Source organism: Notolepis coatsorum, assembly GCF_963971535.1.
Source record: "Notolepis coatsorum genome assembly, chromosome: 8".
Lineage (NCBI taxonomy): Eukaryota > Metazoa > Chordata > Actinopteri > Aulopiformes > Paralepididae > Notolepis > Notolepis coatsorum.
This window is the reverse complement of record NC_140172.1, coordinates 1,072,000-1,098,833: the sequence shown is the minus strand read 5'-3', so window position 1 is coordinate 1,098,833 and position 26,834 is coordinate 1,072,000. Positions and strand designations below refer to the sequence as shown.

General features: G+C 44.7%; 1 protein-coding gene across 1 annotated transcript in view; it reads right to left on the bottom strand.

The window, feature by feature from the left end:
- Positions 1–21,088, bottom strand: part of prkab1a (protein kinase, AMP-activated, beta 1 non-catalytic subunit, a) — a 43,939-nt gene extending 22,851 nt beyond the window's left edge. The window contains exons 1-2 of the mRNA XM_084320789.1: positions 20,974–21,088; positions 2,626–2,794 (exon numbers count right to left, since the gene is read on the bottom strand). Coding sequence (XP_084176915.1) covers positions 2,626–2,778 — 153 coding nt within the window. The 5' untranslated portion in view covers positions 2,779–2,794; positions 20,974–21,088. The remainder of the gene's footprint in view (positions 1–2,625; positions 2,795–20,973) is intronic.
- Positions 21,089–26,834: the final 5,746 nt, after the last annotated feature.

The following is a 26,834-nucleotide window of genomic DNA, read 5'->3' as shown; positions in this document are numbered from 1 at the left end:
ACCCTGGTCTCTCTCTAACCTTGGTCTCTCTCTCTAACCCTGGTCTCTCTCTAACCCTGGTCTCTCTCTCTAACCCTGGTCTCTCTCTAACCCTGGTCTCTCTCTAACCCTGGTCTCTCTCTCTAACCCTGGTCTCTCTCTAACCCTGGTCTCTCTCTAACCCTGGTCTCTCTCTCTAACCCTGGTCTCTCTCTCTAACCCTGGTCTCTCTCTAACCCTGGTCTCTCTCTCTAACCCTGGTCTCTCTCTCTAACCCTGGTCTCTCTCTAACCCTGGTCTCTCTCTCTAACCCTGGTCTCTCTCTCTAACCCTGGTCTCTCTCTAACCCTGGTCTCTCTCTCACCCTGGTCTCTCTCTCACCCTGGTCTCTCTCTAACCCTGGTCTCTCTCTCTAACCCTGGTCTCTCTCTCTAACCCTGGTCTCTCTCTCTAACCCTGGTCTCTCTCTAACCCTGGTCTCTCTCTCTAACCCTGGTCTCTCTCTCTAACCCTGGTCTCTCTCTCTAACCCTGGTCTCTCTCTAACCCTGGTCTCTCTCTCTAACCCTGGTCTCTCTCTAACCCTGGTCTCTCTCTAACCCTGGTCTCTCTCTAACCCTGGTCTCTCTCTCTAACCCTGGTCTCTCTCTCTAACCCTGGTCTCTCTCTAACCCTGGTCTCTCTCTCTAACCCTGGTCTCTCTCTCTAACCCTGGTCTCTCTCTCTAACCCTGGTCTCTCTCTAACCCTGGTCTCTCTCTAACCCTGGTCTCTCTCTCTAACCCTGGTCTCTCACTAACCCTGGTCTCTCTCTCTAACCCTGGTCTCTCTCTAACCCTGGTCCCCATGACTGACCTCCAGGTCTCCACCCTGGTCTCCACCCTGGTCTCTGTGACTGACCTCCAGGTCTCCACCCTGGTCTAACCCTGGTCTCTGTGACTGACCTTCAGGTCTCCACCCTGGTCTCCACCCTGGTCTCCATGACTGACCTCCAGGTCTCCACCCTGGTCTCCACCCTGGTCTCCATGACTGACCTCCAGGTCTCCACCCTGGTCTAACCCTGGTCTCTGTGACTGACCTCCAGGTCTCCACCCTGGTCCCCATGACTGACCTCCAGGTCTCCACCCTGGTCTCCATGACTGACCTCCTGGTCTCCACCCTGGTCTCCACCCTGGTCCCTGTGACTGACCTCCAGGTCTCCACCCTGGTCCCCATGACTGACCTCCAGGTCTCCACCCTGGTCTAACCCTGGTCCCTGTGACTGACCTCCAGGTCTCCACCCTGGTCTCCACCCTGGTCTCCATGACTGACCTCCAGGTCTCCACCCTGGTCTCTGTGACTGACCTCCAGGTCTCCACCCTGGTCTCCATGACTGACCTCCAGGTCTCCACCCTGGTCTAACCCTGGTCTCCATGACTGACCTCCAGGTCTCCACCCAGGTCTCCACCCTGGTCTCCATGACTGACCTCCAGGTCTCCACCCAGGTCTCCACCCTGGTCTCCATGACTGACCTCCAGGTCTCCACCCTGGTCTCTGTGACTGACCTCCAGGTCTCCACCCTGGTCCCCATGACTGACCTCCAGGTCTCCACCCTGGTCTAACCCTGGTCCCCATGACTGACCTCCAGGTCTCCACCCTGGTCTCCACCCTGGTCTCTGTGACTGACCTCCAGGTCTCCACCCTGGTCTAACCCTGGTCCCCATGACTGACCTCCAGGTCTCCACCCTGGTCTAACCCTGGTCTCTGTGACTGACCTCCAGGTCTCCACCCTGGTCTCTGTGACTGACCTCCAGGTCTCCACCCTGGTCCCCATGACTGACCTCCAGGTCTCCACCCTGGTCTCCACCCTGGTCTCCACCCTGGTCCCCATGACTGACCTCCAGGTCTCCACCCTGGTCTCCACCCTGGTCCCTGTGACTGACCTCCAGGTCTCCACCCTGGTCTCCATGACTGACCTCCAGGTCTCCACCCTGGTCCCCATGACTGACCTCCAGGTCTCCACCCTGGTCTCCACCCTGGTCTCCACCCTGGTCCCTGTGACTGACCTCCAGGTCTCCACCCTGGTCTCCATGACTGACCTCCAGGTCTCCACCCTGGTCTAACCCTGGTCCCTGTGACTGACCTCCTGGTCTCTCTCTAACCCTGGTCTCTGTGACTGACCTCCAGGTCTCCACCCTGGTCTCTGTGACTGACCTCCAGGTCTCCACCCTGGTCCCCATGACTGACCTCCAGGTCTCCACCCTGGTCTCCACCCTGGTCCCCATGACTGACCTCCAGGTCTCCACCCTGGTCTCCACCCTGGTCCCCATGACTGCCCTCCAGGTCTCCACCCAGGTCTAACCCTGGTCCCTGTGACTGACCTCCAGGTCTCCACCCAGGTCTCCACCCTGGTCTCCATGACTGACCTCCAGGTCTCCACCCTGGTCTAACCCTGGTCCCTGTGACTGACCTCCAGGTCTCCACCCTGGTCTCTGTGACTGACCTCCAGGTCTCCACCCTGGTCTCCATGACTGACCTCCAGGTCTCCACCCTGGTCTAACCCTGGTCCCCATGACTGACCTCCAGGTCTCCACCCTGGTCTCCACCCTGGTCTCTGTGACTGACCTCCAGGTCTCCACCCTGGTCTAACCCTGGTCTCCGTGACTGACCTTCAGGTCTTCTCCGTGGAAGATGTCGGAGTCCTCTGGACTGTCCATGATGATCTTGGGCCTCTCTCCCTCCTTGGCCCCTCGACTGTCCCTCCGCGGGCCCTTCTCCCCCTGGCCCCCCGGCGCCGCCCGCTCGCTGCTGCTGTTCCCCATGGTGTCGACCTGGTCACTGGGGAGATGATATCATGTCAGGGTTAGATATTATAACGTGTAATATTATATCATATTAGGGTTAGGGTTAGATATTATAACATGTAATATTATATCATATTAGGGTTAGGGTTAGATATTATAACATGTAATATTATATCATATTGGGGTTAGGGTTAGATATTATAACATGTAATATTATATCATATTGGGGTTAGGGTTAGATATTATAACATGTAATATTATATCATATTAGGGTTAGGGTTAGATATTATAACATGTAATATTATATCATATTGGGGTTAGGGTTAGATATTATAACATGTAATATTATATCATATTAGGGTTAGGGTTAGATATTATAACATGTAATATTATATCATGGGTTAGGGTTAGATATTATAACGTGTAATATTACATCATATTAGGGTTAGGGTTAGATAATATTATAACGTGTAATATTATATCATATTAGGGTTAGGGTTAGATATTATAACATGTAATATTATATCATATTGGGGTTAGGGTTAGATATTATAACGTGTAATATTATATCATATTGGGGTTAGGGTTAGATATTATAACATGTAATATTATATCATGGGTTAGGGTTAGATATTATAACATGTAATATTTAATGCTGTCAGGCGATTAAAAAAATGTATCTAATTAATTACAGGATTTGTAATGAATTTATCTAATTAATCGCATTTTAATCGCATAACCATTTTATGCCTGATATTCTATAATAATATTTCAAATTGCATGTGTCCGGATGGCAGAATTCAGTACTGTATCTACAAAACCTTCTGTTTAATCATCTTCCATCTATTAATTTGCTTAGATTTTTCAGGTCTGATCAATTTGAGCATGGTGTTATTCACAGTCAAAGATAAAAAAAAAAATTATTGATATTCTCATTTGGTTCATTACAATTTACTAAAAATAAAATTTTCATTCAATCAATCACCGCGCAGATTGATTGATTGAATGAAAATGTTATTAACAGATTGCAGAATGGGTACAATACAGTACGGCTCAATACACACAATTGTTAAGGGGATGCAGACCAGAGAAATACTTTCGTCTTGTTTACATCAGGGTCCCCCATTTTCAATTCATAATGAATTGTAAGTAAGGGTGCAACTTGCACCGTGCAATCCATTCTTTGTGGATCTAGCCCACAGTATTTCTGACACTGGGAATACATTCCCTGAGATTCATAGATGTCCCTAGAATCAGATACCAAGAACATGCAAATGGACCATATTAAAAAAAAGTCTGTAAATGTGTATTCTACATTCTTATGGAATGAATGAGACACAAAAAAAATGATTACAAAAAAAAAATATATATATATATATATTTTTGTAATACATTTTGAGTTTTTTCATAACGCGATAATTTGCTGTGTAATTAATTAATCTAATTAACGCGATAAACTGACAGCCCTAGTAATATTATATCATATCAGCAGCTGGGACCAGATATTATAACATGTAATATTATATCATATTAGCAGCTGGGACCAGATATTATAACATGTAATATGATATCATATTAGCAGCTGGGACCAGATACTATAACATGTAATATTATATAGTATTATGACAGCTGGGAACAGATATTATAACATGTAAATATATAATATTATCATGACAGCTAGAAACATATTATAACATGATGTAGCCTAATATTATATAATATTACCTTGACAGCTGGGAACAGATATTATACCATGTAATATGATATAATATTATCATGACAGCTAGGAACAGATACTATAACATGTAGACAAATATCTAACCACTCTGTCTCTGATGTGTCTTTAGGGGGACAAGCTTTAACCACTCTGTCTCTGATGTGTCTTTAGGGGGACAAGCTTTAACCACTCTGTCTCTGATGTGTCTTTAGGGGGACAAGCTTTAACCACTCTGTCTCTGATGTGTCTTTAGGGGGACAAGCTTTAACCACTCTGTCTCTACTGTGTCTTTAGGGGGACAAGCTTTAACCACTCTGTCTCTACTGTGTCTTTAGGGGGACAAGCTTTAACCACTCTGTCTCTACTGTGTCTTTAGGGGGACAAGCTTTAACCACTCTGTCTCTACTGTGTCTTTAGGGGGACAAGCTTTAACCACTCTGTCTCTGATGTGTCTTTAGGGGGACAAGATTTAACCACTCTGTCTCTACTGTGTCTTTAGGGGGACAAGCTTTAACCACTCTGTCTCTACTGTGTCTTTAGGGGGACAAGCTTTAACCACTCTGTCTCTACTGTGTCTTTAGGGGGACAAGCTTTAACCACTCTGTCTCTACTGTGTCTTTAGGGGGACAAGCTTTAACCACTCTGTCTCTACTGTGTCTTTAGGGGGACAAGCTTTAACCACTCTGTCTCTACTGTGTCTTTAGGGGGACAAGCTTTAACCACTCTGTCTCTACTGTGTCTTTAGGGGGACAAGCTTTAACCACTCTGTCTCTACTGTGTCCTTAGGGGGACAAGCTTTAACCACTCTGTCTCTAATGTGTCTTTAGGGGGACAAGCTTTAACCACTCTGTCTCTACTGTGTCTTTAGGGGGACAAGCTTTAACCACTCTGTCTCTACTGTGTCTTTAGGGGGACAAGCTTTAACCACTCTGTCTCTACTGTGTCTTTAGGGGGACAAGCTTTAACCACTCTGTCTCTACTGTGTCTTTAGGGGGACAAGCTTTAACCACTCTGTCTCTGATGTGTCTTTAGGGGGACAAGCTTTAACCACTCTGTCTCTACTGTGTCTTTAGGGGGACAAGCTTTAACCACTCTGTCTCTACTGTGTCTTTAGGGGGACAAGCTTTAACCACTCTGTCTCTACTGTGTCTTTAGGGGGACAAGCTTTAACCAGTCTGTCTCTAATGTGTCTTTAGGGGGACAAGTTTTAACCACTCTGTCTCTACTGTGTCTTTAGGGGGACAAGCTTTAACCACTCTGTCTCTACTGTGTCTTTAGGGGGACAAGCTTTAACCACTCTGTCTCTACTGTGTCTTTAGGGGGACAAGCTTTAACCACTCTGTCTCTGATGTGTCTTTAGGGGGACAAGCTTTAACCACTCTGTCTCTAATGTGTCTTTAGGGGGACAAGCTTTAACCACTCTGTCTCTACTGTGTCTTTAGGGGGACAAGCTTTAACCACTCTGTCTCTGATGTGTCTTTAGGGGGACAAGCTTTAACCACTCTGTCTCTGATGTGTCTTTAGGGGGACAAGCTTTAACCACTCTGTCTCTACTGTGTCTTTAGGGGGACAAGCTTTAACCACTCTGTCTCTACTGTGTCTTTAGGGGGACAAGCTTTAACCACTCTGTCTCTACTGTGTCTTTAGGGGGACAAGCTTTAACCACTCTGTCTCTGATGTGTCTTTAGGGGGACAAGCTTTAACCAGTCTGTCTCTAATGTGTCTTTAGGGGGACAAGCTTTAACCACTCTGTCTCTACTGTGTCTTTAGGGGGACAAGCTTTAACCACTCTGTCTCTGATGTGTCTTTAGGGGGACAAGCTTTAACCACTCTGTCTCTACTGTGTCTTTAGGGGGACAAGCTTTAACCACTCTGTCTCTACTGTGTCTTTAGGGGGACAAGCTTTAACCACTCTGTCTCTACTGTGTCTTTAGGGGGACAAGCTTTAACCACTCTGTCTCTACTGTGTCTTTAGGGGGACAAGCTTTAACCACTCTGTCTCTACTGTGTCTTTAGGGGGACAAGCTTTAACCACTCTGTCTCTACTGTGTCTTTAGGGGGACAAGCTTTAACCACTCTGTCTCTGATGTGTCTTTAGGGGGACAAGCTTTAACCACTCTGTCTCTACTGTGTCTTTAGGGGGACAAGCTTTAACCACTCTGTCTCTACTGTGTCTTTAGGGGGACAAGCTTTAACCACTCTGTCTCTACTGTGTCTTTAGGGGGACAAGCTTTAACCACTCTGTCTCTACTGTGTCTTTAGGGGGACAAGCTTTAACCACTCTGTCTCTACTGTGTCTTTAGGGGGACAAGCTTTAACCACTCTGTCTCTACTGTGTCTTTAGGGGGACAAGCTTTAACCACTCTGTCTCTGATGTGTCTTTAGGGGGACACGCTTTAACCACTCTGTCTCTACTGTGTCTTTAGGGGGACAAGCTTTAACCACTCTGTCTCTACTGTGTCTTTAGGGGGACAAGCTTTAACCACTCTGTCTCTACTGTGTCTTTAGGGGGACAAGCTTTAACCACTCTGTCTCTACTGTGTCTTTAGGGGGACAAGCTTTAACCACTCTGTCTCTGATGTGTCTTTAGGGGGACAAGCTTTAACCACTCTGTCTCTACTGTGTCTTTAGGGGGACAAGCTTTAACCACTCTGTCTCTACTGTGTCTTTAGGGGGACAAGCTTTAACCACTCTGTCTCTGATGTGTCTTTAGGGGGACAAGCTTTAACCACTCTGTCTCTGATGTGTCTTTAGGGGGACAAGCTTTAACCACTCTGTCTCTGATGTGTCTTTAGGGGGACAAGCTTTAACCACTCTGTCTCTGATGTGTCTTTAGGGGGACAAGCTTTAACCACTCTGTCTCTACTGTGTCTTTAGGGGGACAAGCTTTAACCACTCTGTCTCTACTGTGTCTTTAGGGGGACAAGCTTTAACCACTCTGTCTCTGATGTGTCTTTAGGGGGACAAGCTTTAACCACTCTGTCTCTACTGTGTCTTTAGGGGGACAAGCTTTAACCACTCTGTCTCTACTGTGTCTTTAGGGGGACAAGCTTTAACCACTCTGTCTCTGATGTGTCTTTAGGGGGACAAGCTTTAACCACTCTGTCTCTACTGTGTCTTTAGGGGGACAAGCTTTAACCACTCTGTCTCTACTGTGTCTTTAGGGGGACAAGCTTTAACCACTCTGTCTCTACTGTGTCTTTAGGGGGACAAGCTTTAACCACTCTGTCTCTACTGTGTCTTTAGGGGGACAAGCTTTAACCACTCTGTCTCTGATGTGTCTTTAGGGGGACAAGCTTTAACCACTCTGTCTCTACTGTGTCTTTAGGGGGACAAGCTTTAACCACTCTGTCTCTACTGTGTCTTTAGGGGGACAAGCTTTAACCACTCTGTCTCTACTGTGTCTTTAGGGGGACAAGCTTTAACCACTCTGTCTCTGATGTGTCTTTAGGGGGACAAGCTTTAACCACTCTGTCTCTACTGTGTCTTTAGGGGGACAAGCTTTAACCACTCTGTCTCTACTGTGTCTTTAGGGGGACAAGCTTTAACCACTCTGTCTCTGATGTGTCTTTAGGGGGACAAGCTTTAACCACTCTGTCTCTACTGTGTCTTTAGGGGGACAAGCTTTAACCACTCTGTCTCTACTGTGTCTTTAGGGGGACAAGCTTTAACCACTCTGTCTCTACTGTGTCTTTAGGGGGACAAGCTTTAACCACTCTGTCTCTACTGTGTCTTTAGGGGGACAAGCTTTAACCACTCTGTCTCTGATGTGTCTTTAGGGGGACAAGCTTTAACCACTCTGTATCTGATGTGTCTTTAGGGGGACAAGCTTTAACCACTCTGTCTCTAATGTGTCTTTAGGGGGACAAGTTTTAACCACTCTGTCTCTGATGTGTCTTTAGGGGGACAAGCTTTAACCACTCTGTCTCTACTGTGTCTTTAGGGGGACAAGCTTTAACCACTCTGTCTCTGATGTGTCTTTAGGGGGACAAGCTTTAACCACTCTGTCTCTACTGTGTCTTTAGGGGGACAAGCTTTAACCACTCTGTCTCTACTGTGTCTTTAGGGGGACAAGCTTTAACCACTCTGTCTCTACTGTGTCTTTAGGGGGACAAGCTTTAACCACTCTGTCTCTGATGTGTCTTTAGGGGGACAAGCTTTAACCACTCTGTCTCTACTGTGTCTTTAGGGGGACAAGCTTTAACCACTCTGTCTCTGATGTGTCTTTAGGGGGACAAGCTTTAACCACTCTGTCTCTACTGTGTCTTTAGGGGGACAAGCTTTAACCACTCTGTCTCTGATGTGTCTTTAGGGGGACAAGCTTTAACCACTCTGTCTCTGATGTGTCTTTAGGGGGACAAGCTTTAACCACTCTGTCTCTACTGTGTCTTTAGGGGGACAAGCTTTAACCACTCTGTCTCTGATGTGTCTTTAGGGGGACAAGCTTTAACCACTCTGTCTCTACTGTGTCTTTAGGGGGACAAGCTTTAACCACTCTGTCTCTGATGTGTCTTTAGGGGGACAAGCTTTAACCACTCTGTCTCTGATGTGTCTTTAGGGGGACAAGCTTTAACCACTCTGTCTCTGATGTGTCTTTAGGGGGACAAGCTTTAACCACTCTGTCTCTGATGTGTCTTTAGGGGGACAAGCTTTAACCACTCTGTCTCTGATGTGTCTTTAGGGGGACAAGCTTTAACCACTCTGTATCTGATGTGTCTTTAGGGGGACAAGCTTTAACCACTCTGTCTCTAATGTGTCTTTAGGGGGACAAGCTTTAACCACTCTGTCTCTACTGTGTCTTTAGGGGGACAAGCTTTAACCACTCTGTCTCTGATGTGTCTTTAGGGGGACAAGCTTTAACCACTCTGTCTCTACTGTGTCTTTAGGGGGACAAGCTTTAACCACTCTGTCTCTACTGTGTCTTTAGGGGGACAAGCTTTAACCACTCTGTCTCTACTGTGTCTTTAGGGGGACAAGCTTTAACCACTCTGTCTCTACTGTGTCTTTAGGGGGACAAGCTTTAACCACTCTGTCTCTAATGTGTCTTTAGGGGGACAAGCTTTAACCACTCTGTCTCTAATGTGTCTTTAGGGGGACAAGCTTTAACCACTCTGTCTCTACTGTGTCTTTAGGGGGACAAGCTTTAACCACTCTGTCTCTGATGTGTCTTTAGGGGGACAAGCTTTAACCACTCTGTCTCTAATGTGTCTTTAGGGGGACAAGCTTTAACCACTCTGTCTCTGATGTGTCTTTAGGGGGACAAGCTTTAACCACTCTGTCTCTACTGTGTCTTTAGGGGGACAAGCTTTAACCACTCTGTCTCTGATGTGTCTTTAGGGGGACAAGCTTTAACCACTCTGTCTCTGATGTGTCTTTAGGGGGACAAGCTTTAACCACTCTGTCTCTGATGTGTCTTTAGGGGGACAAGCTTTAACCACTCTGTCTCTGATGTGTCTTTAGGGGGACAAGTTTTAACCACTCTGTCTCTGATGTGTCTTTAGGGGGACAAGCTTTAACCACTCTGTCTCTGATGTGTCTTTAGGGGGACAAGCTTTAACCACTCTGTCTCTACTGTGTCTTTAGGGGGACAAGCTTTAACCACTCTGTCTCTGATGTGTCTTTAGGGGGACAAGCTTTAACCACTCTGTCTCTACTGTGTCTTTAGGGGGACAAGCTTTAACCACTCTGTCTCTACTGTGTCTTTAGGGGGACAAGCTTTAACCACTCTGTCTCTGATGTGTCTTTAGGGGGACAAGCTTTAACCACTCTGTCTCTACTGTGTCTTTAGGGGGACAAGCTTTAACCACTCTGTCTCTACTGTGTCTTTAGGGGGACAAGCTTTAACCACTCTGTCTCTACTGTGTCTTTAGGGGGACAAGCTTTAACCACTCTGTCTCTGATGTGTCTTTAGGGGGACAAGCTTTAACCACTCTGTCTCTGATGTGTCTTTAGGGGGACAAGCTTTAACCACTCTGTCTCTGATGTGTCTTTAGGGGGACAAGCGATACTGCTGTGTCGACCCCCCCCCCCCCCCCCCCCCCCCCGAGTAGGTAGACAGACTGGTAGATAGACAGACGGGTAGGTAGCTAGTAGGGCTGTCTTAAATACTTCGAAGCTTCGTTCAATGGGCATGGGATTCGTTGTTGTGCTAAATCAACTCTGCCTCTCTTTGTTAACTACAACAAGCAATGCTGTTTGTTATTTAAGATGAGGTCGGACTCGGCACTGACAGATTTGTGTTCATTGTGCTGCTTTTATAAAGCCTCAAATGACGGCTTACAATATTTCATGAAAGCAAAGTGTTTAGTTTGTCTAAGATTTTAAAAGGTTTAAACTTTACAGCACTGACAACGTTGAACAAAGTGCTGTACAAGTCCCACAAGATTAAAAAATAAAAATTATAATTATAATACAAAAGAAATGTATAATTTGTTTTTGTTTTTTGTTTTTGAAGCTTCGAATTAAAATGGAATCTCGGCCCTAGTAGCTAGGTAGACAGACAGACAGGTAGACAGACAGACAGGTAGACAGACAGGTAGAAAGACAGACTGGTAGACAGACAGACTGGTAGACAGACTGGTAGACAGACTGGTAGACAGTAGTGTTGTCAAAAATATCGAAAAATCGATACATATCGATTCTGAATATTTAAAGGGGAACTCCAACATTTTGGGAAATTAGCTTATTTAACATCTTCCCTGGAGTTAGACAAGAAGATACATACCTTTTTTGTCTCTGTGCGTGCATTTTAGCTTTGGGAATAGACGCTCCGTTAGCATAGCTTAGCTTCATCACTGGAAGTGAGGCAGGACAGTAGCCTTACAGTGCCTTACAGTGTATTGCAAGGTCTGACATTGACCAAATTTGATATGCATGACCTTGGTGGGCTCTAGGTCAACTCCTGAAAAGGGGGTCAATGTCAGACCTTGCAATCAAAAGTTAGGGGGCGCACTGAAATTATGGCAAGGGTTATTAGCCCCCTAACTTTTGATTGCAAAGTCCGACATTGACCCCCTTTTCAGGAGTTGACCTAGAGCCCACCAAGGTCATGCATATCAAGTTTGGTCAATGTCAGACCTTGCAATACACTGTAAGGCACTGTAAGGCTACTGTCCTGCCTCACTTCCAGTGATGAAGCTAAGCTATGCTAACGGAGCGTCTATTCCCAAAGCTAAAATGCACGCACAGAGACAAAAAAGGTATGTATCTTCTTGTCTAACTCCAGGGAAGATGTTAAATAAGCTAATTTCCCAAAATGTTGGAGTTCCCCTTTAAAACTGTTTCAATACTCGGTTCCCGAAATATCGATACTTTCTGCAGTATCGATACCAGCTGGCTTGCTCGCAGTGTTCTACCGCAAGTTGTTGACAGACAGACACACGTGTGCCCCTCCTCCTCCCCCTCCTCCTCCTCCGCTGCAGCCCTCCCCCTCGCAGACCTGTCTTCAGTTTGTAAACAGATTTTAGCTCCGAAGATGGCTAGTGCAGAGCCTCCGCAACTTGTGCTTGTGGATAAAGAAAACAGCAGAAGTGCTGTTTGGAAGTACTTCGGGTTTGAAGTAAACGACGAAGGAAAAGCTAAAGCCCATTTGCAAGCATTTATTTGTTACAGAGCAGTGCCAACGATACAGCTATGGGCTAACGTTAGCTAGTCGTTAGCTTATGCTAGCTAGCTGGCCACCTTTATAATCACTTCATGGAAACGGAGTAACGTTAAGTCGAGTTCATTCATACTACACTAGTACACGACACGTATGAACTCGACATAACGTTACCCCGTTTCCATGAAGTGATTATAAAGGTGGCCAGCTAGCTAGCATAAGCTAACGACTAGCTAACGTTAGCTCATAGCTGTATCGTTGGCACTGCTCTGTAATTAGTAATTAATTTAATTACATTTACATTTACATTTAGTCATTTAGCTGACGCTTTTATCCAAAGCGACTTACAAGTTCTGTGCGACAAGACAGCAAGAAGGGTATAACTATCAGCTGAGTAACAATGTTCATCAAAGTGTTGCGTGTTACAGTGTAGGTTAGTTTATTAGGACAAGTGCATGACATTAAGGTTAGTCGGGGTTAGATTTTTTTTTTTTTTTTTTTTTTTTTTTTTTTTTTTTTTTATCATTTCAGATAATTGTTGAAGAAGTGAGTCTTTAGTCGACGGCGATCTTGTTGAAAATGTAACGTTAATAAATGCTCCGAGTATAGCTCCGGAGAACGAACGAACGAACGATCGATCTCGCTCTCTCTCATGAAAATTGTTGTAGTTGTTTTAACCAAATAAAAAGCAGCAGTACTATTGCATAACTGAGTCATGTTTGCTATGTATTTCTTTCTTTAGGGGAGTTTGTTTCACAGTTTTAGCATGATGTTTTATAGATGGCTAGGTTAAACACGTTTTTGTTTTTAAGAGGGGTTTGATTTAGATTAGATAATTTAGTTATTTTTAAATGTCTGATCTAAAGATAAACAAAGGGTTTTAAAAGTGTTATATGTATCTTCTCTTATAGTACCAGAGAGAAGCTGAGGAGAATCAACCAGCAACAAAAGCAAAATTTGTTTTAAAAAAAAAATATATATATATATATATATTATTTTTTTTAAAACAAATTTCGAAGTCAAAATTCCAGTATCGTGACAACACTAGACAGACAGACAGACTGGTAGACAGACAGACTGGTAGATAGACAGACTTGTAGAGAGACAGGTAGACAGACAGACTGGTAGACAGACAGACAGACTGGTAGACAGACAGGTAGACAGACAGACTGGTAGACAGACAGACAGACTGGTAGACAGACAGGTAGACAGACAGACTGGTAGACAGACAGACTGGTAGACAGACAGACTGGTAGACAGACAGGTAGACAGACAGACTGGTAGACAGACAGACTGGTAGACAGACAGACTGGTAGACAGACAGACTGGTAGAGAGACAGACTGGTAGACAGACAGACTGGTAGACAGACAGACAGACTGGTAGAGAGACAGACTGGTAGACAGACAGACTGGTAGACAGACAGACTGGTAGAGAGACAGACTGGTAGACAGACAGACTGGTAGACAGACAGACAGACTGGTAGAGAGACAGACTGGTAGACAGACAGACTGGTAGACAGACAGACTGGTAGAGAGACAGACAGACAGACTGGTAGACAGACAGACTGGTAGACAGACAGACTGGTAGAGAGACAGACTGGTAGACAGACTGGTAGAGAGACAGACTGGTAGACAGACAGACTGGTAGACAGACAGACTGGTAGACAGACAGACTGGTAGAGAGACAGACTGGTAGACAGACTGGTAGAGAGACAGACTGGTAGACAGACAGACTGGTAGACAGACAGACTGGTAGACAGACAGACTGGTAGAGAGACAGACTGGTAGACAGACTGGTAGAGAGACAGACTGGTAGACAGACAGACTGGTAGACAGACAGACTGGTAGAGAGACAGACTGGTAGACAGACAGACTGGTAGACAGACAGACTGGTAGAGAGACAGACTGGTAGACAGACAGACTGGTAGAGAGACAGACTGGTAGACAGACAGACTGGTAGACAGACAGACTGGTAGAGAGACAGACTGGTAGACAGACTGGTAGAGAGACAGACTGGTAGACAGACTGGTAGACAGACTGGTAGACAGACAGACTGAATAGAATAGAATAGATCTTTATTGTCATTGTTACAGTTGTTACAACGAAATTTTAAAATGCAACCCTAGGTGCTAGTAAAAATATTAAAAATATAAAAACAGTCCTAAACACAGTGTTAAATATAAAAACAGGGGTGGGGCATAAATAACATTAATAAAACAGGGGGGTGTAAAAGATAATTGCACTATCCCTAATGTTGTGCGTGCGTGTGCGTGGGGGGGGGGGGGGGTGCAAGGGAGACTGTTGTTTTAAAATTTAGCTGAGTTTAGTGCACATATGGCCCTGGGATAAAAACTAAACTTCAGTCTGTTAGTCCGGGTGGGCATGACGCTGAAACGCCTGCCCGAGCGCAGCCGTACGAGGTGTTTGTTGCCCGGGTGGTGTGGGTCCTTCAGTATTTTTACTGCTTTTTTGAGGCAGCGGGAGTTGTATAGTCCCTCCAGTGAGGGGAGAGGGCAGCCGATGATCTTCTGGGCCGAGTTGACGACCCTCTGGAGCGCCCTCCTCTCTGCGGCTGTGCAGCTGAGGAACCACACGTTGATGCAGTAGGTGAGGATGCTTTCCACGGAGCAGCGGTAAAAAGACACAAGCAGGTCTTGTCTGAGGTGGTAGTTTCTTAGTACTCTCAGGAAGTAGAGTCTCTGCTGTGCCTTTTTTACTATCGCCGTGGTGTTGATTCTCCAGGTCAGGTCATCCTCCAGGTGGACACCCAGGAATAGAGCCATATGGAATCCGCGATCACGGAATCGCGGACGGAATCGCGGAATTGAGCAATAAAAATGGAATCAACTATAAAAAAAAATTAAATTTTTTTTTTTTTTTTTTTGCTTTTTTTTTTTTATGTTGTGGGACTTGTACAGCACTTGTCAGTGCTGTAAAGTTTAAACCTTTTTAAATCTTAGACAAACAAAACACTGCTTTCATGAAATATTGTAAGCAGTCATTTGAGGCTTTATAAAAGCAGCACAATGAACACAAATCTGTCAGTGCAGAGTCCGACCTCATCTTAAATAACAAACAGCATTGCTTGTTGTAGTTAACAAAGAGAGGCAGAGTTGATTTTGCAAAAATATATATACCTTTTTATTTTTTTTATTTTTTTAATAATCAAATTTTATTTTCATATTCGAATCCCATGCCCATCGAACGAAGCTTCGAAGTATTTAAGACAGCCCTATTAAATGGACTGTTATATCTTATTAAATTGTGGACATTTATTCATTCCCACTTATTAGACACTATTTCTGATGGTAAAATGAGCGTACAAAGCAAAATACAGAATTCTGAAATATTAAAACGGAAAAAACGGAATTTGGAAAAAAATAAAATGGAATTTGGAAAAAAATAAAACGGATTTCATATGGCTCTACCCAGGAACTTGATGACCGAGACTCTCTCTACACATCCCCCGTCGATATTCAGGGGCTGTATGCTGGTCTTCTTCCTCCTGTAGTCCACGATCATCTCCTGGGTCTTTAGCTTGTTCAGCTGTAGGTTGTTATCCTTGCACAGGGCTGACAGCTGCTCTATTTCGTTGCGATACGCGGTCTCGTCACCTTTTGTGATGCAGCCCACCACGGTGGTGTCGTCAGCGAACTTGATGATGGTGTTGCTGGGGTGGACTGCGGTGAAGTCGTGTGTATAAATAGAGTAAAAAAGGGGACTCAGCACACAGCCCTGGGGGGATCCGGTGCTGAGGCTGATGGCTGTGGAGGTGTGGGGGCCTATTCTGACCCTCTGGGGGCGGTCAGAGAGGAAGTCCTTGGACCACCGGCAGAGGGGATTAGTGTTGTCAAAAATATCGAAGTATCGATAAATATCGATACTGAATATTTAAAACAGTTACGATACTCATTTCCCGAAATACCGATACTTTCTGTAGTATCGGTACCCGCTGGCAGTGTTCTACCGGAAGTTTGTTGACACGCTGTTCAGAGCATGCTTGCCCCTCCAGCTGTTCAGAGCACGCTTCCCCCTCCAGCCCTCCCCCTCACAGAGCGAGCCGTCGGCGTCTTCACTCTTCAGTAAACATTTTAGCTGAGTGAACTAAGATGGCAGATGCAGCGCCTCCACAACTTAAAGATAAAGAAAACAGCAGAAGTGCTGTTTGGAAGTACTTCGGTTTTGAAGTAAACACAGAAGGGAAAGTTAAAGATGTCACAATGCCCATTTGCAAGCGGTGTTACAGGGCAGTGCCAACGAAAGGTGCCAACACCTCAAATATGGCAAAACACCTGAAGGACCGGCACGCGGATCTCCACAAAGAAATGAAAGAGGTTTGTGACTGAAGCATTAAACCACTAACTCTAGTTTAATACAAGATACGTTGTCTACTGATGGCGCATCATATCAACAGCTGATTCGTTGTACGTTACAGCTATTAGCTAACGTTAGATAGCTACTGCTAGTCGTTCCTCTGTTAGCTTATGCTAGCTAGCCGGCTACCGCATGGAAACGGAGTAAAATTACGTTTAAACGTTATGTCGAGGTCATACAATACTACACTCGACACGAGGTTGGTTAACGTTACCAGCCCCGGAGAAATATCTCTCTCTAATGAAAATTGTTGTAGTCATATATTTTAGTCTTATTAACTAAAATATTTTAACCAAATAAAAAGCAGCAGCACTATTGCATAACTAAGTCATGTTTGCTATGTATTTCTTTCTTTAGAGAGAAACAACGGGTTTTAAAAGTCTTATATTTCTCTTTTCTTATAGTACCAGAGAGAAGCTGAGGAGAATCAACCAGCAACAAAAGCTAAATTTGTTTAAAAAAAAAAAAAAAAAAAAATATATATATATATATATAATTTTTTTTTTTTTTTTTTGATATCGAAATGGTATCGAAGTATCGATACTTTTCAAGGTATCGTATCGAAGTCGAAATTCCAGTATCGTGACAACACTAGAGGGGATGGTTTAGTCCAAGGTCCATGCGTTTGGGCACTAGTCTGTCAGGCAGGATGGTGTTAAATGCAGAGCTAAAGTCCTGGTAGACAGACAGACTGGTAGAGAGACAGACAGACAGACAGACAGACAGACAGACAGGTAGACAGACAGACTGGTAGACAGACAGACTGGTAGACAGACAGACTGGCAGACAGACTAGTAGACAGACAGACTGGTAGACAGACAGACAGACTGGTAGACAGACAGACTGGTAGACAGACAGACAGACAGACTGGCAGACAGACATATATAGGACCAAGTCTAAATGTACATCTGAAGTATAAACAAACTATATATTATTCTGTGTAATATATTTGTCTGAGTCAAAGGTATTTTTTGTACCTATTGTATTTTCCAGATTATGAGTATATATATATATATATATATATATATATATATATATATATATATATATATATATAGGAACTATTTCTCACTTGAGGTGTAATTTGAAAGACAGAATCTTTCCTTCAGCAAGGCAGCAGGTAACCATGGTAACCACTCCATCACACGCAGGGCAACGACACACAGCACACTCAAACCTACAACAATCTGGTTTTGTTTTTCAAAGGTAATAATAAATCTGTAACATATCAAATGCCAAAACAATCATGTACCTTAGACCCAGAATGGTCTGGTTTTTATAAAAAAAATTGATCCACTTTTTTTCCCTCTTTTTCTATTTTTCTCCCATCCCAATTCCACTGTGCCAAACTGCCAATTCTCCCCTCCCCTGTCTTGAACGTTGCTCGCATATGCCCCCCACTGGTCGGTTGTAGGGAGGATAGAAGCCTTGCATCACGTGTCCCCTCCGGTACACGAGGAGGCAGCCTGTCACATCTTTTCACCTGCCAGCGCGGACTCTCATTGGCGAGGAGTAACGTGTGGGAGGCTCACACTTCCCCCCGCCACTTCCTGTCTCTGCTGTGCAGGCGTCCCCCAACCGACCTGTAGGAGTCGCTGTCCACAACGTCCAGATTACCACCCATCGACTTCCACCCGCTAACTCTGCCAATTGAGTTAGTATGACGGCCGGCCCAAGCCGGAGGGAACGCCGACAGCCGGAGTCGAACCCGGTGTCTCTTTTGCGTTGGTGACGAGCGCAATGTCCGCTGCGCCACCCAGCCGCACCAATTGTCTGTTTTATTGAAATCTGCACGGCAGCAGTTTGTTTATAATTCAGAAGGATGATATTTAGACAATGATGGTCTTCAAAACTAATGGAAGTGAATGAGGAGCCCGACGCCTGGGAGGAGCGGTGGTGTTGACGGCAGACGACCAGCAGGGGTCACTAGCTCACTAGTAGATGGTGGTGTTGACGGCAGACGACAAGCAGGGGTCACTAGCTCACTAGTAGATGTACTACATAGAGGTAAGACTGCTGAAACTTGACAAGTTCTACTAAAGTGAAATATCCCTTTAAAACCTGACATGTGTTAAACCGGTCTAATGTCCAGGTTAATATCGTCACTGTTTAATTAGTCAAACTGTCAGGGACTGTCTGGCTGCAGGAGGTTTAAACCAGGAGGTTGTTTTAAAAACAGAAAAAAACTGTTCCAGATAATGTACCTGTATAGTTACAGATAATAAGTCTGGGAGATAATATGTACTTGTTGATGTTTTGTATAATGAGTCAATGGTCGCAATTAAGCAAAATGACAAGTTCTACTGAAGTGAAATATCCCTTTAATAACAGCTGGAAGTCCAGAACGGTCAGGTTAGATGTCTGACTGCATCTTGAGCACACGTGGGCACATCACCCCAGCCCTGGCACACACGTGGGCACATCACCCCAGCCCTGGCCTCACTCCACTGGCTCCCGGTCCGTCACCGCATTGATTTTAAATGACTTTTAACTGTTTTTAAATCCCTAAATGGCCTGGCCCCACAGTACCTGACCGAGCTCCTGAGTCTCCACACCCCATCCAGAGCCCTGAGCAACCGCTGCTACATGTGCCCAGGTCTAGGCTCAAACCCAGAGGGGACAGAGGTTTCTCCATAGCCGCCCCTAAACTGTGGAATAGCCTCCCCTTCCACATCCGGCGGCGGTGGTTAACCCCCGGTCCTGGAGGTCTTTAAGTCCCGGCTTATCTCATCTATTCTTATTCTATTCTTATACTCATCTATTCTCCCTGGACTTTGACCAGAGCTGAGCCCGCCTCCTAGGTCATTACTTTTAGTCCTTTTATGCCTTATTTGTATTCTACTTTTCTTTCTTTTATTCTTATTTTGTTTTTATCTGAACCCCTGCACTTATTTGCATTTGCACTTTTATATTTAGTATATGCTTTGTATATGTATTTTCTTCTTTGCTATGTGTTTTATCTGTGAAGCACAGTTGTAAATGTGCTATATAAATAAAAATGTATTGATCGTGCTCTGCTGTATCTATATTACATTAGATTAGATTCAAATGTTATGTTATGTAACTATACAGCACAAGTACATTACAATGAAAATAAGTTTGGCATACAACCAGAGTTCAAATGTAACAATAAAGTGCATTAACAATATATAATGTACATGTGATTAAACTGGATACAAAATAATAAACGAGTACTACTGAGTAATAGTGCTAATCAGATATGTACAGAGTTGTAGTATTAATATGTACAGTGATACAGGTATAAAGACACTATGGTAGTAAGTCATACTGGCCAGCAGGGTAAATAGTAAGAGTAGGTAAGAGATTGTACAGATATAGATATAGTATAGTAAGAGATATGTACAGATATAGATATAGTAACTAGTAAGAGATATGTACAGATATAGATATAGTAACTAGTAAGAGATATGTACATATATAGATATAGTAACTAGTAAGGGATATGTACAGTACAGATATAGTAACTAGTAAGGGATATGTACAGTATAGATATAGTAACTAGTAAGGGATATGTACAGATATAGATATAGTAACTAGTAAGGGATATGTACAGTACAGATATAGTAACTAGTAAGGGATATGTACAGTACAGATATAGTAACTAGTAAGAGATATGTACAGTACAGATATAGTAACTAGTAAGGGATATGTATACATAATATCCCTTACTAGTTACTATATCTATCTGTACATAGCTCTTAGATATAGATATAGTAACTAGTAAGAGATATGTACAGTACAGATATAGATATAGTAACTAGTAAGGGATATGTACAGATATATAGTATCTACAGACATGTAACATGATTATTATGCAGGTATATACAGACGCATACTAACATCAGCTAACATCACATCCTCCACAGCAGCTAGCATCACAGCTAACATCACATCCTCTACAGGAGCTAGCATCACAGCTAACATCACATCCTACACAGCAGCTAGCATCACAGCTAGCATCACATCCTCTACAGCAGCTAGCATCACAGCTAACATCACATCCTACACAGCAGCTAGCATCACAGCTAACATCACATCCTACACAGCAGCTAGCATCACAGCTAACATCACATCCTCTACAGCAGCTAGCATCACATCCTACACAGCAGCTAGCATCACAGCTAACATCACATCCTACACAGCAGCTAGCATCACAGCTAACATCACATCCTACACAGCAGCTAGCATCACAGCTAACATCACATCCTCTACAGCAGCTAGCATCACAGCTAACATCACATCCTACACAGCAGCTAGCATTACAGCTAACATCACATCCTACACAGCAGCTAGCATCACAGCTAACATCACATCCTACACAGCAGCTAGCATCACAGCTAACAGCAGCTAGCATCACAGCTAACATCACATCCTCCACAGCAGCTAGCATCACATCCTCCACAGCAGCTAGCATCACAGCTAACATCACATCCTCCACCGGGGCGAGGAAACATTACACTACTTACTGCAGCAAGTCTACATGATGCACAACTCTGTTTACCTGGGAGCGAGCTGCTGCTGCTGCGGTGGTGGTGGTAGTGGTTGTTGTTGTGGTGGTGGTGGTGTGTTTAGCCGCTCTGTTCTTCTTCATTCACATGTTGTCAGAAAGCCTCCGGCATCAACCAACAACAGTATGCAGCTGCAGAGCGCGGCGCTCTCAGTCCAAGCCACGAAGCCCCGCCCAGACGTTGAGCTCTGTGGCTCTGCAGATATACCCTACTCCTCTCAGGACCGCTCAGCAGCGCCACCCACCCAGTGGCTGAATTGGAGTATTGCCGCGCTGTGAATGAATGAATGAATGAAAACTTTATTTAACAGATTGCAGAATGGGTACAATACAGTACGGCTCAATACATACAATTGTTAAGGGGATGCAGACCTGAGAAAGACGTTTGTCTTGTTTCCATCAGGGTCCCCCATTTTCAATTCATATAGAAGTTGTATGAGTACATTTATTGATTGATTGATTGAAAAGTTTATTAACAGATTGCAGAATGTATTGAGCCGTACTGTATTGTACCCATTCTGCAATCTGTTAAATAAAGTTTTCATTCATTCATTCAGAATGGGTACAGTACAGTACAGCTCAATACATACAATTGTTAAGGGGATGCAGACCAGAGAAAGACTTTCGTCTTTACATCTGAGACGAAAGTCTTTCTCTGGTCTGCATCCCCCTGGTTATGATGAATTGAAAATGGGGGACCCTGATGTCATCAGGGTCCCCCATTTTCAATTCATCAGATTCATAACATATATGACACACACCACACGACATACAGATAGACAGTACTGCTACATCTATACATTTATGACATATCAGATTTGCAAATACAGTGCTGTTTGTGATACAAAAAGTGTCCAGAAAAAGAGTGTATATACATTTGACGTAGAAACTGTACATTGGGGGAGGTTGGGTAGGTGGGGTGGGGTTGGGTTGGGTGGGGGGGGGGGGGACTGTACATTGGAGGTGGGGGGGGGGGGGGGTTGAGTAGGGGGTGGGTGGGGGACACTGTACACTGTACATTGGAATACTGACAAAGCCATACTTGGTCATTTACTGTACAACTGGGTTAGGACATTTGTAGGGGCCAGTTTCGAATTGCAGTCTCCTGTAGGTGTTCTTTGAGAGTGTTTTTGAAAGTGGGTAGTGATTCACATTCCTTTACAGCTTTGGGTAGGGCGTTCCACATTGATGTGGCATAATTGCGAAACGTGTTTAGTCCCTTGTTTGAGCCGAATCTGGGTCTATCATGATTGTGGTATTCACTGACCTTTGGGAAGTATTTTGACATGTACATGGGTATCTTAGTGGTGTAGTGTATCTTGTAGACCAGGCCCATTGCAAGTTGCTGTACTCTGTCGTCTACTCTAAGCCATCCTAGGTTGTCAAAGTGGGCAGGGGTGAGGTGGGTTCTTAGAGTAAGGTCAAGCAGTAGTCTGACCAGTTTGTTTTGAGATGTTTGTAATTTTGTTTTTAGCACCTTTGCGGTGCTTTGGTACCATGAGGTGCAAGCATAGTCGTAGTACCCCTGAATGAGTGCTCCTGCCAGAGTCTTCAGGGTATTCTTGTTTACCAGAGAGGAGATCCGGTACAAGAATCGAGTTCGTTGGTTGACTTTTTTTATTACATTGGATGCCATTTTGTCACAGGAAAGATTAGCCTCTAGGATGGAATCCAGGTAGGTAATTTCATCTTTCATTTCATCTTTCCTTGTGACAATATTGTCACATGAACTATACTTCTGCTCACACAATATCTGGAATGAATGAGTTTATTTAACATAAATTGAAAGTAAATAATAATAATAAAGAAAAAAGTAATAAACAGATTAAAAAACAAACAAGCAGGAGTAGGATGACGTGAAGTATACTGTTACCTTATATTTATGTAAATAAGTAAGGCAATTGAAAAATAACAGAACTTGCGGCATCATATTGTTAATTTTGTTGTCAAAATCTGCAGTATAGCTCAATACACACAATTGTTAAGGGGATTACATTTGTGACATACAAGATATGCAAATATACAGTACTGTTAAACAGAGATCCTAACAGTAAATATACAAGGGGGAGGGAACTGTACATTTATGATGAATTGAAAGTGGGGGACCCTGATGTAAACAAGACGAAAGTCTTTCTCTGGTCTGCATCCCCCTAACAATTGTGTGTATTGAGCTGTACTGCATTATTGTACCTATTCTGTAATCTGTTAATAACATTTTCAATCAATCAATCCTATATTTATATTCATTTGGCGCTAAGATGGCGGCGGTCTCGTGACCCAATTTAGCCATTGGGTGGGTGGCGCTGCTGAGGGTCCTCAGACCGCCGGACCTGAGAGCGCCGCTCTGCGGCTCTGCAGTTGCATGCTTCTCCCATCAACCGGCCTGTCAGTCTCTTTATCCAAACATCCGGCCGCGCTAAGCCCCGCCCCCCATCAACCGGCCTGTCAGTCTCTTTATCCAAACATCCGGCCGCGCTAAGCCCCGCCCCCCATCAACCAGCCTGTCAGTCTCTTTATCCAAACATCCGGCCGCGCTAAGCCCCGCCCCCCATCAACCGGCCTGTCAGTCTCTTTATCCAAACATCCGGCCGCGCTAAGCCCCGCCCCCCATCAACCAGCCTGTCAGTCTCTTTATCCAAACATCCGGCCGCGCTAAGCCCCGCCCCCCATCAACCGGCCTGTCAGTCTCTTTACCCAAACATCCGGCCGCACTAAGCCCCGCCCCCCATCAACCAGCCTGTCAGTCTCTTTATCCAAACATCCGGCCGCGCTAAGCCCCGCCCCCCATCAACCAGCCTGTCAGTCTCTTTATCCAAACATCCGGCCGCGCTAAGCCCCGCCCCCCATCAACCGGCCTGTCAGTCTCTTTACCCAAACATCCGGCCGCGCTAAGCCCCGCCCCCCATCAACCAGCCTGTCAGTCTCTTTATCCAAACATCCGGCCGCGCTAAGCCCCGCCCCCCATCAACCAGCCTGTCAGTCTCTTTATCCAAACATCCGGCCGCGCTAAGCCCCGCCCCCCATCAACCGGCCTGTCAGTCTCTTTACCCAAACATCCGGCCGCACTAAGCCCCGCCCCCCATTAACCGGCCTGTCAGTCTCTTTACCCAAACATCCGGCCGCGCTAAGCCCCGCCCCCCATCAACCGGCCTGTCAGTCTCTTTACCCAAACATCCGGCCGCACTAAGCCCCGCCCCCCATCAACCGGCCTGTCCAATAGGGTCCAGCTGCAGCGCCGGAGAATCCTCTCACTGGGCAAGCCTATGGCAGCCACAAAGAGCGCGCTGATTGGCAGAAAGTATGGACGTTTCTCGAAGTACTCAAAGGTGCATCATGCCATCTAAGAATGAAGTGAGCGTGTGTTATTGGAATGATTGATTGATTGATTGAACATTTTATTAATGTCCGCCTTGTTTCAAACTGGTTATGCTTAGGCCCGCCCCTGTTTCAAAGTTGCCCTCTTTCGAAGTCGGTTATGCTTAGAGTTTGTCTTTAGAGCAGGGCGATAGACCACCAGCCCTGATTCCAAACTCTAAGCATAACCGACTTCGAAAGAGGGCGACTTCGAAAAAGGGCCTAAGCATAACCAGTTTGAAACAAGGCGGACATTAATAAAATGTTCAATCAATCAATCAATCCAATAACCCACACTCACTTAAAACAGCGCACCTCCCAGCTGCTTCTATAGAAAGTAGGTTCGTACTTTACGTACATCAGCGCGCGCCCTCTGTGGCTGCCACAGTGCCACATGCTTGCCCAGTGAGAGGATTCTCCGGTGCTGCAGCTGGACCCTACTCAGCCTGTCAGTATCTTTACCCAAACATCCGGCCGCGCTAAGCCCCGCCCACCTGCTGATAAAGGTCCGCGCGTGCGTAAAAGCCACATATCATCCCACCCATACCCAAGGAAACTATTAAACGAAGGGAGAGATAGAGAAGGACTGTGAGGAGGGAAGAAAAGGAGAGAGAGAGAGTGAGTGACAGACAGAGGGGGAGAGAGAGAGAAAGGGAGAGCGAGCAGTTTGAGTCCAACCCTCTTCAACATATACATCAATGAACTGGCAAAAACATTGGAACAAACTGCAGCACCCGGCATCCCCCTAGCAAACACAGAAGTAAAATGCCTGCTGTTTGCAGATGACCTGGTGCTGCTGTCTCCAACAAAAGAAGGGCTATAGCAGCACCTTGATCTTCTGCACAAAATTCTCCCAGACCTGGGCACTGACAGTAAACCTAAACAAAACTAATGTTATGATATTCTAAAAAAGACCAAGCCTACAACAACACAAACACAAATTCCTCCTAGACACAATTTCCCTAGAACACACAAAACTACACCTATCTCAGCCTAAACATCAGTGCCACAGGGAACTTCAACCAAGCTGTGAACAACCTGAGAGACAAAGTAAGAAGGGCTTTTTATGCCATAAAAAGGAACATCAAGCTAGACATTCTAATTCAAACCTGGCTCAAAATATTAGACTCCATCATATAACCCATTCCCTGTATGGTTTGCGAGGTCTGGGGCCCACGTGCAAACCAAGAATTCACCAAATGGGACAAACACCCAATTGAGACTCTGGATGCAGAATTTAGCAAATCCATTCTCCGCACCCAACGAAAAACACCAAATAATGCATGCAGAGCAGAACTAAGAAGATACCCACTAATTATCAAAATCCAAAAAAGAGCATTTAAATTCTATAATCACCTAAAAGAAAGTGACCCAGACACACTCCACAACAAAGCCCTCACCTACAGAGAGACCATTGAGAGATGCCCACTCAGGCAGATGGTTCTGGGACTCTGCTCACAAACACAAGCAGAGCCACCAGACAGAAACCACACTGGACTCAACCAAAATGATAACAAAACAAAAAGAAAACTATCTGACACATTGGAAAGAATCAACCCAAAACCAGAGCAAATTTTACTGCTATTTGGCCCTAAACAGAGAGTACACAGTGGCAGAATACCTGAGCACTGTGACTGATCCAAAACTAAGAAGATCCTTGACTAGGTACAGACTCAGCGAGCATAGCCTAGCCATCGAGAAAGGCCGCCATAGGCAGACCTGGCTCCCAAGAGAAGACAGACTGTGCACCCACTGCACACAAGAAGAGGTGGAAACCGAGCTCCACTTCTTAACAACCTGCCCACTATACCAAGACATCAGAGACATATATTTCCCACAAATTGCAAACACCCAAAGAGACTTTGAAAACATGGCAAATAACTCAAAACTCCCATACCTACTGGGAATATTTGTGAGCTGCTGACAAGAAAGGGACATCCAACGGAATACAACCACCATAAAGACTGTCAATCACACAAAAAATTCCTTCTGTACTGTACTGATTTCTTCTGAATTCTCTTTTTGATTGTTTTGCTTTGTTTTGTTTTGTTTGATTTAACACTAGCTTTGGCAAAACGTATGTTTCCCATGTCAATAGGGAGGTGTAGTCTGACGTCACTGGTTGTTCCATTGGGAAAATGGATTATCGGCTATTGTAACAATTCTGCCGCATGGAAGTTGAAAAGCTTTACATTTTTGCACAAAATGAGTTCCCTTCTATCACTAACATTATTGTTTAAACATTTTTGGTTGAAATAAAATGTTGCGAATATTTTCATGTTGAGCTATAGATTGTGGATGAATAAGCACAGAAAGGTACACCATGCCAATGTTCATGCTTTATTTGTTTTAAACGAGGCGATTTAGAAATGGGCAATGGGGAAATACATTGCATTGGACAGAGGGTGGAACACGAAAAACGGCAATGACGTAACCACTACACCTCCCTATAGACCAGGAAGTAACCACTACACCTCCCTATAGACCAGGAAGTAACCACT